This window comes from Rhagoletis pomonella, unplaced genomic scaffold (assembly GCF_013731165.1).
Source record: "Rhagoletis pomonella isolate Grant_MI unplaced genomic scaffold, Rhpom_1.0 Rhpom_scaffold_00011, whole genome shotgun sequence".
Classification (NCBI taxonomy): domain Eukaryota; kingdom Metazoa; phylum Arthropoda; class Insecta; order Diptera; family Tephritidae; genus Rhagoletis; species Rhagoletis pomonella.
This window is the reverse complement of record NW_023458565.1, coordinates 16,059,020-16,073,230: the sequence shown is the minus strand read 5'-3', so window position 1 is coordinate 16,073,230 and position 14,211 is coordinate 16,059,020. Positions and strand designations below refer to the sequence as shown.

The following is a 14,211-nucleotide window of genomic DNA, read 5'->3' as shown; positions in this document are numbered from 1 at the left end:
AAGTGTCAACAACATAAAGATTATGAATGCATACATACATACAAATTTGCCTGAGGTTTAAGGTAGTCATAGAATACTATGCTATTCTCTTTCAGAAATTTGCATTTTTATTCACTTCACGGCATTTGTAATTAATTTATTTGTTGCCACATTGAAAAATTAGCACACTTTACTATTATTCGTGGCTTCGTGTAGTCCCCGTAATTGGCTCATAGTTTATGTATTGTCGCCATGCGTTGATGTTTTTATGTTAATGTTGACTTTGTCATAGCTGGAATTCATAGACAAAGTAACGTTATTCAACACCTTGCAAAATTTATGGCCAGTTCTTAAAAAAATATTGTCTCGAAATTTGCATACTAGCAGTGTTTTACATATATATATATATGTATACTAAGTATATATCAACTTATACTAGCTATTTTATATGACATTTATAAGCACATTTACGTTCAAGTAATTTGAAACTGCTGACATTTGTTTGGCTATAAAAAATAAAGTAATTAATTTGTAATTCAACAAAGTTTGGCTAGTGTTGGGAATTATTTGTGCAAAAGCTACTTAGTTGATTATTTCCATCTAACTAGTGCTAGTTTATCTTACTGGACAACAGCTTGTTACCGTCTGTAGTATAAAACACAGAGGCAGGGTATTTCTGACCAAAAGCGTTTTTGAAGCCACTTGCAGTACAGAAGATTTTCCTTTTAACTCGGAGTGAAATCATTACATACTTTTGAGGGTTAATTCCAGATAATACTCGTAGAATACTGATGAAATTAAACGGTTTTTTTTTCAGTTTTTTTAAGGCCCCGAAGATTTTAGTAAACTTAGCTCGTCGGGTATCTTACAACGCACAAAGTTGCTAAAACCCTTTCTTTGGAAGTACAAAATGACTATATTTTCATTTAAAAAATTTATTAACCATACAGTTTATTAACTACTACTCAGTAAACTATGTTTTATGTAAAACTCTTTCAACGTTAGACAATTAATTCAACCCTGGTCTAAAATATTTTTCAACCAATTTTGAAACCATAAAAACTCTCCTTAAGGAAACAGAAAAATCTAAAAATTAAAAGAAAATTAAATTAAACCATAGAAAAAAAAATAAATTGAATTTATCATCTAAGTTCCTAAAAATTAAATTAAATAAAAAAAAAATTGAAAATAAAAAGAAAATAAAATACGTTTCCAAAACGAAAATGAAACCAAAAAAATATAGTTCAAAACAATAAAATCAAAAAACTAAAAAAAAAACTAAATTAAAAAAGAAACAAATGTATTCAAAAAGTACATAAAATAAATTTCTAAAAATTAAAAAAAGAACTACAAACATCCTTATATGTAAAACAATATGTAGAGTAAAAAATAAATAAAAAAATTTTCAAAAAAGACAAAAATATGTTTCTGAAAATTTAATTAAATTCGAAAATTAAATTAAAATTAAAATAATACAAATTTAAGAAAAATTTAATTACAAAAACAAAAAATTAATAAGTTCTTAAAAACTAAGTGAAATTAGACAAAATAATTTTCTATTTAAAACAAAAAATTTAAAAACTGGTGAAAATTATATTCAAAAAAAGAAAGAAACCAAATTAAATTGAGAGACACAAAGCAATCATGTAAGTTCCTAAAAATTAAATAAAATTAGTAAATATAAATTCTATTTAAAACAAAAAATCTAAAAATTTAAAGAAAATTAAACTTAAAGAAATAAAAAGAATAAAATATGATTGCAAAAAGGAAATGAAAACACAAAAATACATTTTCTTTTTAAAACAGACTCTACGAATTAAAAGAAAATATAATTAAAAAAGAAAAAAATTAAATCAAAAAGTAATTAAAATAAATTTCTAAAAAGTAAATGAAATTAAAATAATATGTATTATTCTTTTTTAAAGCGTAGAATCTAAAATTTAATATAAAATTCAATGAAAAAAATAATGCAAAAAAATAAAGAAAAAAATCCGCTGCTCACTCAGCCATTGTCATTTTTGGGGCAGCGCGAGCAAAATGATATACATCTCCATTTGGAGCATTTCGCCGCGGAAGTTGGCAAGGGATTTTTTTTGTCCCTGAATAAACAAAATCTTTCAAATTATCATGCCTACTGTCTGCAAATTGTCTTACAAAAGACTTGCAACTACTCCTATCTTAGCCAGAATTGCTCTGCTAGTCTTCGGCTTCCTATTCGTCTTCATATAAGTATACATATTCATCTTCGTTTTCATCTCTGTATTCGTGTTCGTCTTCCTCATCGCACTCCTCTTCAATTTCGTCTCGTTTTCGGGTGGTCTTGATGTTCATATTCGTATTTGTTATTGTTTTCGAGTCCGCCTACGTATTCATGTTTACATTTATCTTCGTTTCCTCTTCGTGTTCACATCCGTTTTTGTCTGTACATTCTTATTGGTCTTCGTTTCGTCGTCGTATGCCCTATCGTATTCGTTTTCGTATTTATATTCGTTTTCGGTTAGTCTTCGCATTACTTTTCTTCGCAATTGCCTTCGTATTCTTAGATATATTTCTTCGTTTTCAGTTCGTGTTCGTCTTAAAACTTCAATCCCCAAAAAGAGAATAGGGATAAAACACACAACCCGGAAGAAACCGCGAGCTAACCCGAGCTAGTAAATTTACCGACACAGTATGGCTCAATTAAAGAGAAGAGTTCACCAGTGCCAGGGCAGAGAAACTTGGATGGGTTACTATCCCTTTTATTTCAGAATCAAGTACAGACAATGAGACGAGTACCATGACTAGCGTCGCTTGATGCTTTATTGACCGCCGTACCGTGGCCTTGGACGACCAGCTTCGAGCTTCAGCCTCCGAGGCAGCTGATACCACTGTAAAAGCATTCGATAATGTCGGGCCAGAAGCAAGGGATGGCTAAACCATAAGCAAGCATGAAACAGATTAGGTAAACCTTCACTACTCGAAAGCAACGTCGGCTGCTTTGCTCCTGTATTTTACCAAGAGAGGATACGAGCTTATATTTACTCAAGAACCATGTGTTATGCAATAGGGTGTTTATGAACTCAACTCTAATGCATAGCATGTCACCCGCAGTGGCAGGTAAATTAGATCATGCATTTTAATAAAGAAACCCTTTTCTTAATCTCTACTAATACAGTTTAGAGCCGAAGAGTGGAAATACGATTGAAACTACTTTGACTTGTGAGAAAGCCGTAATATGACATGCTCCCCTCGTGCCGGGAACGTGGGTACCGATTCAAAGGCAACCAGAAGGTGTAAAACGACACTTGAAATCTAATTCATAGTAAAAATTCGGACTGGAAAAAAATCGCAAACAACGAATATTTATTGCAAAGTTAAAGTATAACTTGATATTTAAAATTAACGTTGTATTATTCTTCGTAACTTAATACGGTTTCACACGCTCCGGTTTTCGATTAACTGGCAGCCGGTTTTCCGGCACAAAGTGTATGTATAGCTATTGGAGCTTTCACATGAGCCGGCAAACCAACTGCCGCTTAACCGGCGACCGGATCGGGTGAAACGCCACTTACAATCTATTCATAATCCAAGAGATCGTGTTTGCTTTGACGCTTCCAATTGAGTGGAAACAAGCGCTTCCAAATTTCATAGCGTGGCATATTTAGACCCTCTCGAAGCACGATTTCCTCACCAATATCCAAGTAGTGTTGGCGCTTAAAGCTAAAAGCACGCCAGCGTATATGGCGCAACTTGTCATCGCTCTGCTTATTGGGATCGCTGAAATGAGTGTGAATAAATAGTATTTTAAATGCACTCAAATTAGCAAAACACTTTAGCTGACGCACCCTTTATAGGCGAATGCTGTAAACATTCGGGTTAGTTTATCGACGATTTTGATTTCACGATCGTCCTCCGTAAACATGCGGCTCACCGATGGTTCGACAAACAAATACATCAGATCGTCGTGATGCACAACACCTTGGGATGATAGTTATATGATTACGTGGGCATTAAGAGGTTAATATTTTCTTTGTCCTACCAAAAGGTTTATCTGTGGGATAATATATGTGACTGCGCTGTCCTTGATAGCTGAAGCGGTAGTAGTAGACTTTGGTAGAGCGCGCCGCTAAATGCACAAAGCGATGTATTGCAAAACCAGTTAGGGCATCAGCGAAGAGCTGAAATGTGTTGGTTGAAAACGGTAATATGTATTTCACTGATTATACGAACATCCACCAAAGGTTGCAGAGTGCCTGCATATTCCAAAGACTCTTTGCCGAAATATGCAAATTTCAATTCCATGCTAATATTTTGCGCACGTGGGCTATCTGGGTCGTAAAGGAAGCACACCGGCGCTACAGCCTCGAAATTATGCGCCAATGTCTTTAATAAGCGGGGATTCTCAAGAATTGCTAGAGGAGTGTAAGAGTATTGGTGTAGCTGGACTTTAAAGAAACAACAACTTACATATGGCCTGTCCCGCGAACTCATCCTTCGTCATGCCAGTTATGATGGGTATTTTCATAAAGTTTCCATTTTGATAGGACCACACAGGATCCTCTGTGAGAAAGCGCTCCTGGCCATAGTCCGGTTCGATGACTGGTTTCCACAATATCAGCGGATTATTGCGTCCAAATTCGAACATATGCGGCAGCGTATTGGCATATTCGAGATAATGTTTCTACAAGTGCACAACAATTTGTTAGTAATTCCCCTATTTTACTTTAGCGCCAACGACAAACCGAATGCAAACAGCTCATCATATCCGTTAAGTTTTCCGTATTGCAGTGCAGCAATGCCGCTTGACGTGTCGCCAAATCTAATTGCTCCGATGGCAGCGACCATTGCCCTGTCACCGAGCCACTCATAACGATGGCTTTGTGAAATAAATTCCTAGACATCGGCGAAACCATATGCAACGTAATGCTGATCGCACCTGCACCATAGCCCAGCAGCGTGACGGAGTTTGCATCACCGCCAAAACGTGATATATGCAATTTTACCCAACGCAAAAGCATTGCCTGATCTTTCAAACCCATATTACCGAGCGCCTCTTCAGTGCCAGTGCTGAGAAAGCCAAGCGTGCCCAGCCGATAATTGAATGTCACCAATAGAATATTACGATCCATAAAATACTGCGGACCCGCAAAATTTTTACTCTGACCCGAAAGCGCATAAAATCCGCCTGGATGTATGAAAATAATAACCGGTTTCTTTACATTCGGTTCCTTCTCGGTGGGCAAATCGCGCGTATAGATATTCACACGCAAGCAGTCCTCGGATACATCATCACTGTATAGACCCGGTTGTGGGCAACGCGGTCCATCAAAAGTTGCATCGAAAATGTCATACCATTGCTCCACCGGTTCGGGGGGCTTGAAACGCAATGCGCCCACAGGTGGTTTGGCATACGGTATGCCACGGAAAGCGTAAAAATTGCGTCCAGCCTGCGATGGCAACAGCGTGCCGCGTATTTTTCCTAATGCCGTGGTCAGCACCATATCCGATAATTCTCTATCCAGTCCTTCGGCTGTATTGTTGTCTTCACACTCGACGGTGGCTGCGCTCGCCAGCAGCGCTAACGCGCACAGCACGGCCACACCGCGTATGCAGCGACAAATTGGCATTGCAATGCTGCGAAAGGATGCGCGAAACTGATGCAGGCCGACGCATGGCAGCAGCTTTTATAGGTGTGGTCATCACAACATGTTTAGATATCGATGCGAAATTCAAATTGATTATTATTGCTAGTTGCGTGGGTGCAAATTTACAAATGATCTTCACAATCAAGTGGAACAGCCAAGGAACAGTCCGACCGAGACCACACACGCGATCAACGCGGCGGAAATTGATACAGCCATGTCTAATTGTGTGGCAAATGTTGTGTATGTTGCACACTCAGCATTGCAAGAATAGAATGTTGTTGATTATTTTGTGCTGCAATCGGGCCAAGTGGCCGGTATTGGTAGATTAATGAAGTGGCCAAAAGAATGCATATGGAATTTCAAAGTGGCAGATATCTTCGAGTGCAAAGCAGCGAATAGGACAGTAAAACTTTGCACGCTCGCTATTGCATTAAACAAGCGCGGGTACTGAGTGGCATTTCGCAATTTTATTATACTGAAATTACACTTAATTTCGATTTTTTGAAATGTTGAAAATTGAATCATATTTTATTGAGAAATTAATTATTCTGCAATAATCATTTAACACACGTTTAAAGCCCTCACACCGTGCAGGAATGACCATCTAAGTAGCAAAGCTGTAGAAGCAAATAACGAAGTATCTCAACAAATGCTGCAAAAGAGGTGTCCTGGCCCATTGCAAGGAAAGCTTTGAAAATTATAAAAGTCCATCTGGCACATGAATAAGGGCTTCTGGAGGGAATCTCGCGAATCCTCTGACGATACCTAGACTTTTGTGGATAAAATATCGGATATGGACGGAACATTTATTACCAGTCATAACTCAGGCCATTTAAGCATTTACTCTGGTAGTAATTTGTATGGGTTGCCTAATGCAGAATCACGTTCGGCTATGCCGGAAAATAAATTAATGTTTATTGGCATAATGGTTTTTATATTTTCGATGATTCAGAAGCTCTAGGATTTCCATATCAGGTAGGGTGCGTCTAATTTATCGAATTACCAGCATGCATACATAAAGGGTACGAGAGCACTCTACTCCACAACAGTTGCACTGCTGCCAGGCTAAATTCCAAACAGCCATGGAGAGACCTCAAGTTCCGACTAGGTACTAGTCCGCTACTCTGCTTAGACAAAAAATTGTCCATTGGTATCCCAGAGAAGAAAGGATAGACGGTTATCAGATGGTACTAAGCTAAACGAAAAAGTAAGCAGCGGTATTCACTGGAGTGAACTCGCACTAAATCCGAGCATTTCGTTTCCGAACCATAGTAGCATTTTTCAGGCAGAGCTAAACGCCATATTGGAAGCCGCTCGGTGGCCGATCTTCCAAAAAGGCATATCACAATATATATTTAGATAGCCCAGCATCTATTAAATCTCTAAAATCCTACGCACCAACGTCCAAAATAACCGTAGAGTGGAGAAGGAGCCTAAGCCTCCGAAACTATTTTTTGGTCTCTGGGTAACTGTAGTGCCTAGGAGCTCGCAAGCAAAGAGACGAAAATATTCGAATAGTATCAGGTGGGCCATAAAACCCACCTATCAGACTGAATGAAATGATAATGAATGACCAATTTTACAAAAAATTTATGTAAAGCGATTTAAATCTTCTCTTTCTCAAGTCATGCCTTAAGTGAAGACAATGGAGTTTACACTACACGAGGTTAGGTCACTGTAGGTTAGCTGTGTGGCTAATAAATGGTCTCTTATTTTAGATGACCACGCGCCGGTTTTGGCATGGGTTTTCGATGGGCTCCTGCAAAGGCAATTCCAGATAATCCGTGCCAAGTCGGGCTCGGTCATGCCGGTCTGAGCTGCACTGATCTGTTTTCGAAAATGTGTTCTTCACTCGTACTAAGCCTGGCCTGGAATAATTAGGCACGCGCCTATCTCTATATCTCATAGACCAAAGTAATGACCGTAGTGCTGCTACATAGATATATTTACGAGCAGTGCAAGTCTCAGCATGCAAAAAGCCGTGTCTGACTGTCAATATAAATGTTTTCCACTCATTCGGCTTTATTTCCTGCAGTATCTTTTCCGCTTCTCCTTTTGCCATTTTGTGAGCCCGCAAAACATTACATTGGTCCGCAGTTCCTATAGCTTTATCATCTACTTACCCCGAATCCTTATGCCAACCATTAACATTTATTGTATGCAGCTGCAAGAGACCTTTCGGAACTTATATGCGGGACCACACTGTCAATTCGACTTGTCAAAGACGACGCTGTACTACTTTAGACATCCAGTTGTTGTCCTCAAGGAACCCTTCATGCTTATCATTGAGAGCTTCTAAAAGCTTTCCAGTCCCTTTTTTATGTTTACTATTTCGTCGCTGTCTATCACACCACTACCACCTAGTATAGTATGGGCTTAACAATAACCGTGAATAACTAATCAATATGAAAAAGCAAGCTAGGGTCTCCAAGTGCAGCCCTACAACCGTTTTCATGTATACAATACCGCTGATGCCTTCTTCAACTGCTCCTTCACATTGAGTTTCGAAGACAGTTTGTTGTATAGTACGATTGTAAGGTACATATTTTGCGCTTAGATTTGGTTGTAGAGTGGAGAGCACTTAAGTCGGTACTACGTCGGTATTCTTAGCGTTAAAGCTCAGTCCTCCAGAATGGACGTAATGCCGGCTGAGATGTTCAAAGCCGCCGTAAAAAGCCAGTCGGCTGAATGTATAATCTAAATTTTCCAGTAATTTAGTAAAATAGTTTTTTACCTAAGTAGGCTGCGCGGCTACTCTGGAGTTATCATTTTATTTAAGAATTTCTAGACGATATCGTATTTCCTCTGAAGGCCTTATTGAACCTAGTGATTGATCGTTTTCAGGATAAATAAAAACATCATTAGCAGGTTTTTACAATGCGTCAAATTCTGGAAAAGGTCATAGAAAAAACAAATCGACGTATAATCCCGTTCGTCGACGTTATCACTGGAGTCAACGCCAAAACAGGGCCTAATAAAAATAACTGAAGATCTTTCAGAACCGATTCCAAAGAAAACCTTCGAAGTCCTTCGAAAATTAGAACACGTTCGGTCTATACTCGGTAAAAATAGATGTCGAACGAAAAAGGCAATTAACGCAGAAACCGACAAAGAGTTATCATACCAAATAAAAAGAAGAAGAACATAAAAGTATTTGAAGATCTTAGTCAGCGTTTAAGAGTATAATTATCTTCAGAGTAAAGCCATTTTCAAAACCAACAATCTGCGACGATTCAAGCTTCTAAGAACTCATTTCAAACAAATAAATTATCATACATAAAAAATAAATACGTACATACGCATACACACCTTGTGCTCCTCAAAAGAGCTTACACTAACAACAACACAAATACTCCAATAAACAAAGTGTTGAGATTCGCCTTAAATTTCCACCTTTTTGATGTCAAAGATTTTTTTGCATTATTTTTTTTTAACATACCCTAAACCTTAAACGGCGGCATTATCGGGTTAATCAAAAGGACAACCGAGCTACGCAACTTAAGCACAAAATACACAACAATTTAGTGTGAAATCCGGCAAATCAAGTCAAGTAAATTATGCGCCAATTGTCTGTGGCGAAAAGCAAAAATAAATGGAGAACAAGACAAATAAGATGAGATCAGGGATGAGTTTACAGGTACGTATGTATGTATGTATGTCTGTATGTATATGTAAGAAAATAAGCATTCGAACAGCAAATGGTGAATTAGCATGGCCAATAAAAAATATATAAAAATAAAAAATAAGTTATGCAGAAGGAACAATTTCTTTGAAACTTTAAAGGAAAATGCTTACTTCAAAAGTAAAGCAAACTATTTAAAAGCTGCTAAACAATAGACGCTGATTCTAATGGAATTGCTTAAACATTTATTTGTATGTATGTATGTAAATATATATTGTTCTTTCGTTTAGGCACTTAGAAATGTCTCAGCACATCCGTTCCAGGAAACAATATATTTGCAGATAAACGTTTTGTGTCTAACTAATTCGTGCCGTCAAGTGTTATTCGATGTTACAGTGGTGCAATTGAATCTGCTAATGGCAAATAATAGTTGTGGAAAAGGTCGCAATTAGGATGAATCCCAAATTTTTGCTTTTTATTTTTAAAGCAAAAATAAAAGACAAAGCCTTTCTGTAGAAAACCTTCCGAAAAATTAGTTTACTGCGCATTGCTAAAACCCGAATTTGTTTGGTGACTTTTTGTTTTTCTTTGTTTTTGTAGAAAGGTTCTTCCTTGGATTTTTTCTTTCGGCAGCTGTAGGCTTTTTTGGAACCCTTAAAATTTTTTTCGCACGATTTAAGGCTTTTTGTGATTTTTCCGGTTTTTTGGGACTTTAAATTTTATTGCGTTATCCTGAAATGTTTTTTGGGTTTCCAGTATTTTCTGTGATCTTTAAGAATTGTTTTTGTATCACTCATATTTTTTTACTTTTCCAGATTCTTTTGTGGACATTATCATCCTGGAAAGTCCGCAACATATTTCTTGGAGTAGTTTTTGGATATTTTGGGATGATTTTAGAATTTTTCGGCTTCTTTTTGTTCGTGTTTTCTCTAAACTATTTATTGATTTCCTTTAAATTTCTCGCAATTTTGTAGAGTCTTTCGACATTTGCAATATATTTTACCGGACCATTCAGAGTTTTCTGTAACCTTTCGAGGTTTTTCCGTTTTTTATTTAATTTTTTTTTTTTTTGACTTTCCGGTATGATTTCGATATTCTTCAACTTCGTTTGGAAACTGTAAAGAATTTTATAGGCCTTTTCGGAATCTGTAAGAAAGTTTTGCAGACCATTCAGAATTCATTGTGATCTTTAGAGGTTTTACCTGCTTCATTTTAAATTTTTGGGACTTTCCGGTGTGATTTCGAAATTCTTCAACTATACCAAAAATTCTTGTGACTTTTCGAGGTTGATTCAATTTGAATTTTTTTTCCTGTGATTTTTGGATATGATTTCAAAACTCCTGAGCTTCTTTTGGAATCTCTCAAGATTTTTATAGACCTTTTTGGAACGTGTAATACATTTTTCCGAACTATTCAGAATTTCACGTAACTTTTCGACGGGGTTTTTCGTGATTCAATTTGAATTTTTTGGATTTTTTAGGACTTTTCGGAATCTATACGACATTTTTCTGTACCATACAAGAATTCGTGTGACTTCTTGTGACTTTTCCACGTTTTTCCGTGATTCAATTTAAATTTTTTTTAAACTTTCCGGAAAGAGTTTGGAATTCTTCAATTTCTTTTTTAACCGCTAACGATTTTTTATCAGACTACTCAATATTTTGTATGACTTTGTGTATTTTTCCAAACTATTACTTAATTTTCTATGAACATCTCTTGGAATATTTCAGGACTTTTCGAGATTTGTAAGAAATTTTTCAAAAACATTCAGAATTGTTTGTGATTTTGCTATTTGACTTTTGTGCTTTTCAGGTTCATGCGTGAATTTTTTTACTTTCCATTCAGAACTATTTGTGACTTCTATTTGAGTTTTTTTGGAATATTTTTGTAATTTTAGGGTTGATTTAGAAACTTTTTGGCATCTGTATGAGTGACTTTTTGTGATTTCATTCGAATATTTTTACCGACAATAATATCGGGATTTTCCGAATTTTTCTAGGACTTTTTTGAAATATTCAAGATTTTCTGGAAATTTTCGTTTTTCTCCGTGAGTTAACAAGATTTTTCGGGTTAATTTCAGGGTACTTAGGGATCCTTTGGGAGTTTTAGGATCTTTCAAATTTTTTTTTAAATTTTCCGTGAGTGCGGTATATTTTTGGATTTTTTTAAGTTTTTTCAATTTCTTTGGGATTTTCCAGGAACTTTCGGTTTACCGTTTTACGATATTTTGGGATGTTCCGGACGGTTTTGTATCACACCTTTAAAGATTTGTCAAGAGTTTCTTATTCCCGTATTTTTTGCGTACCTGTCTCGCATTTTTATGAACTTCGTAGGCTTTGGGGTGGTTTCTATGGCTTTTTGTGTTTTTCGAATTTCTTGGGGATTTTTCGGAACATTCAGTTTTAGTCAAGGTGTATTAAACAAGGTGTGATTGACAACTCAGGTAGGCTCTCTTTTAAGGTACTATTATGCCAAAAAATATAAACAATCGATTCAAAATTCATACAATTTTTTTTCAATCGACTTTATAGGGTGGTTCTTCTGAGAGCAATGTCAAATTCAATCACACTTTGTTGAATACATTTTGGTTTTAGTTTTACGACTTTTTGGGATATTCAGAACGTTTTTTCAGACCTTTCAGGATTTCTCTAGAGTTTCTTTTTTCTGAATTTTTCCACACCTCTGGCATTTGGCATTGGTGTTTCCAACGGAAAAAATAGTTTCGAGATGATTCCGGGACCAATGTAGATTTTTTCAGAATATTTTGGCTTCTGAACGGTCTTTACGGAAACGATTTTACGCGACTTTTCGTGTTCTTTTTTTTGGAATTCCTAGGAAAATTTCAGGCTCAACAATGAGTAAAATCTAAAATTTATATTTGATGTACACCACACTGTACTGCCTTTAAGTGACGCATTTTGCAGTGCAAACAAGACAAATGTTCAGCGATATAAAAATATACGGACAAAGGACGATGATGCCGGTGATTATTTGTCAGGCTGTTGTGGAGCACCGCAATTTACACAAGCACCTCAATTCTTCATGCGCGCGCAGGCTAATAAGGATAATTATACGATTGAAAAGGCGTGACGAGTTAGTCTTTAGTCTCGCATACAACTGTGAATACAATTGTTTGATTATCCTTTTTTGCACACACACGTGCATACATACATACTTAATTGGTAGACTGTAGGCGTTTTGCAGCCACACTGTAGCGTGTAAATTGCTGCCATATCACCACGAAGTGAACACATGCTTGCTGCCTGTATACTTTTGCTGGCTTTTGTTGCTGATGCAGAATGCAGAATGCGCGATTACAACAAGCACGGGCTTGCGAATCAGAGGATAATCATTAAATATTTGACAAATTGCCTGTCTTTTCGCGTAGTCTTTTGTTGGAACAGCAAAGTTAAAGCAATGCCAACAGCCAACAGCAGCATGTGAAATATTTAATCATTTATTGCATGTTTTTGGCAGCGCACGCATGCGTTCTGTATGTAATTACTGTCAAGGCAGGTGTTGCCGCCGCGATTACAACAAAAAGCCAGGCAACAGTTGTGGTTAGCACAACACAGCAGTTACACATTTGCAACAGCACCCATACTGATTCATATCAAAAAGCTTAATTGAATCATGCAACAAGCGAGCGAGCGAGCAGCAGCAGCAGCAGCAACAACTATATCTACAAAACAATAATTGAATGAACACTTTACACACACACACACACACAGCGACACACAAGCGCGCGGCGAACAATCACGCAATTGCAACAGTGATTGCAGCAGCCACAGCGCTCAGGAAACAACAACCAATAATAACAACAACGTACACCTCCCCTATCATACCAACAATTCAAGTGGACAAAACAACATTTAAATCACTGTCAAACGGTTGCAAATGTTTTCAACAATTGCCAAACCGAGCAACACATTTGCTATGCCTTAAAGCGGCTGTTGTTGTGTTATTGTTGCCACTTTTATTTTATTTTTTTCTTTTCTATTTTTGATTGCTAAGGTGCAAAGTCACAGCACGCACACATGCTCCACATTGTGACATGCCACAATTTTGTGTCTCACCGAATTTGTTTAGATGCCCGTTGGCAACTTTTTGAGCCGATGAATTATTGTAATGACTTTTAGACATTCAAATTCGTGCAATTGCCGCCGCGGTGTGTATGCATGCACATACCTACATACGTATATGTATGTATGTAGAACATATAGAATGACCATTTATATTCATATTCATCACATAAATTTTCCTATACAAAATTGAAACACTCATACTGATTGTTATTTATCGTTTTGTTGACCTTAAAAATGCGGCAGAGTGCCTTTGGGATTTGTTGTTATAAATTTTCGAATATGGAGATATTGTTAATGCAGACATCACAATGCCTTTTATATGTACTGTAAGAGCAGCAGCAGCACTGTAACTAAACGAAAGACTTAAGGCACGAACTTTTTCATTAGTGTCAACTCTAGGCCTACATAAAAAGCAGACGACAATGTGGGTAATATTAGGTGCGCATCTATAAAAGGCAATTTGAATTACAGAAATCTATAATTAGTGCTATAGTTGTGTGTGGCTGCCAAGCGCACCTCATCAGCGTTCATAGAGACGACGGATCATTACTTAAAATTGAGGGCTCGTATTGAGTTCCTGAGTGAGTATGTTTGTTGCTCAATTTCACTAAAACGGCTATACAGGAGATTTTTTTTTAAAGAGAGTTGCCACCCTTTTCAAAGGTTAAAATCAATTAATAAATTTAGTAAAATATTACAGCAATGCGGGTGTGGAACAAAAGGTGTTCTAAAATTATTTATTTCAAAAATATTTTTTTTGAGGGTGTTGCCACCTGCTAAAAAAGTTAGAATACATTTTTAAATAAGCCCAATAGAATATGACAACAGTATGGTTGTCAAAAGAAAGGTGTTTAATAGCATTTATTTCAAAACATATCCCTTAGAGGCTTGCCACCTACTC

The 14,211-nt window shown here is 36.7% G+C and overlaps 1 protein-coding gene across 1 annotated transcript; it reads right to left on the bottom strand.

Annotated features, from left to right (window-relative positions):
* Positions 1-3,295: 3,295 nt before the first annotated feature.
* Positions 3,296-5,601, bottom strand: LOC118746698 (venom carboxylesterase-6-like). Its single transcript, XM_036480584.1, has 6 exons — positions 4,701-5,601; positions 4,426-4,639; positions 4,189-4,370; positions 3,998-4,136; positions 3,804-3,936; positions 3,296-3,735 (listed from the first exon to the last, which is right to left on the bottom strand). The coding sequence occupies exons 1-6, from the start codon at positions 5,583-5,585 to the stop codon at positions 3,534-3,536; spliced, it is 1,755 nt and encodes a 584-aa protein (XP_036336477.1). The 5' UTR covers positions 5,586-5,601; the 3' UTR covers positions 3,296-3,533.
* Between the last annotated feature and the right edge of the window lie 8,610 nt (positions 5,602-14,211).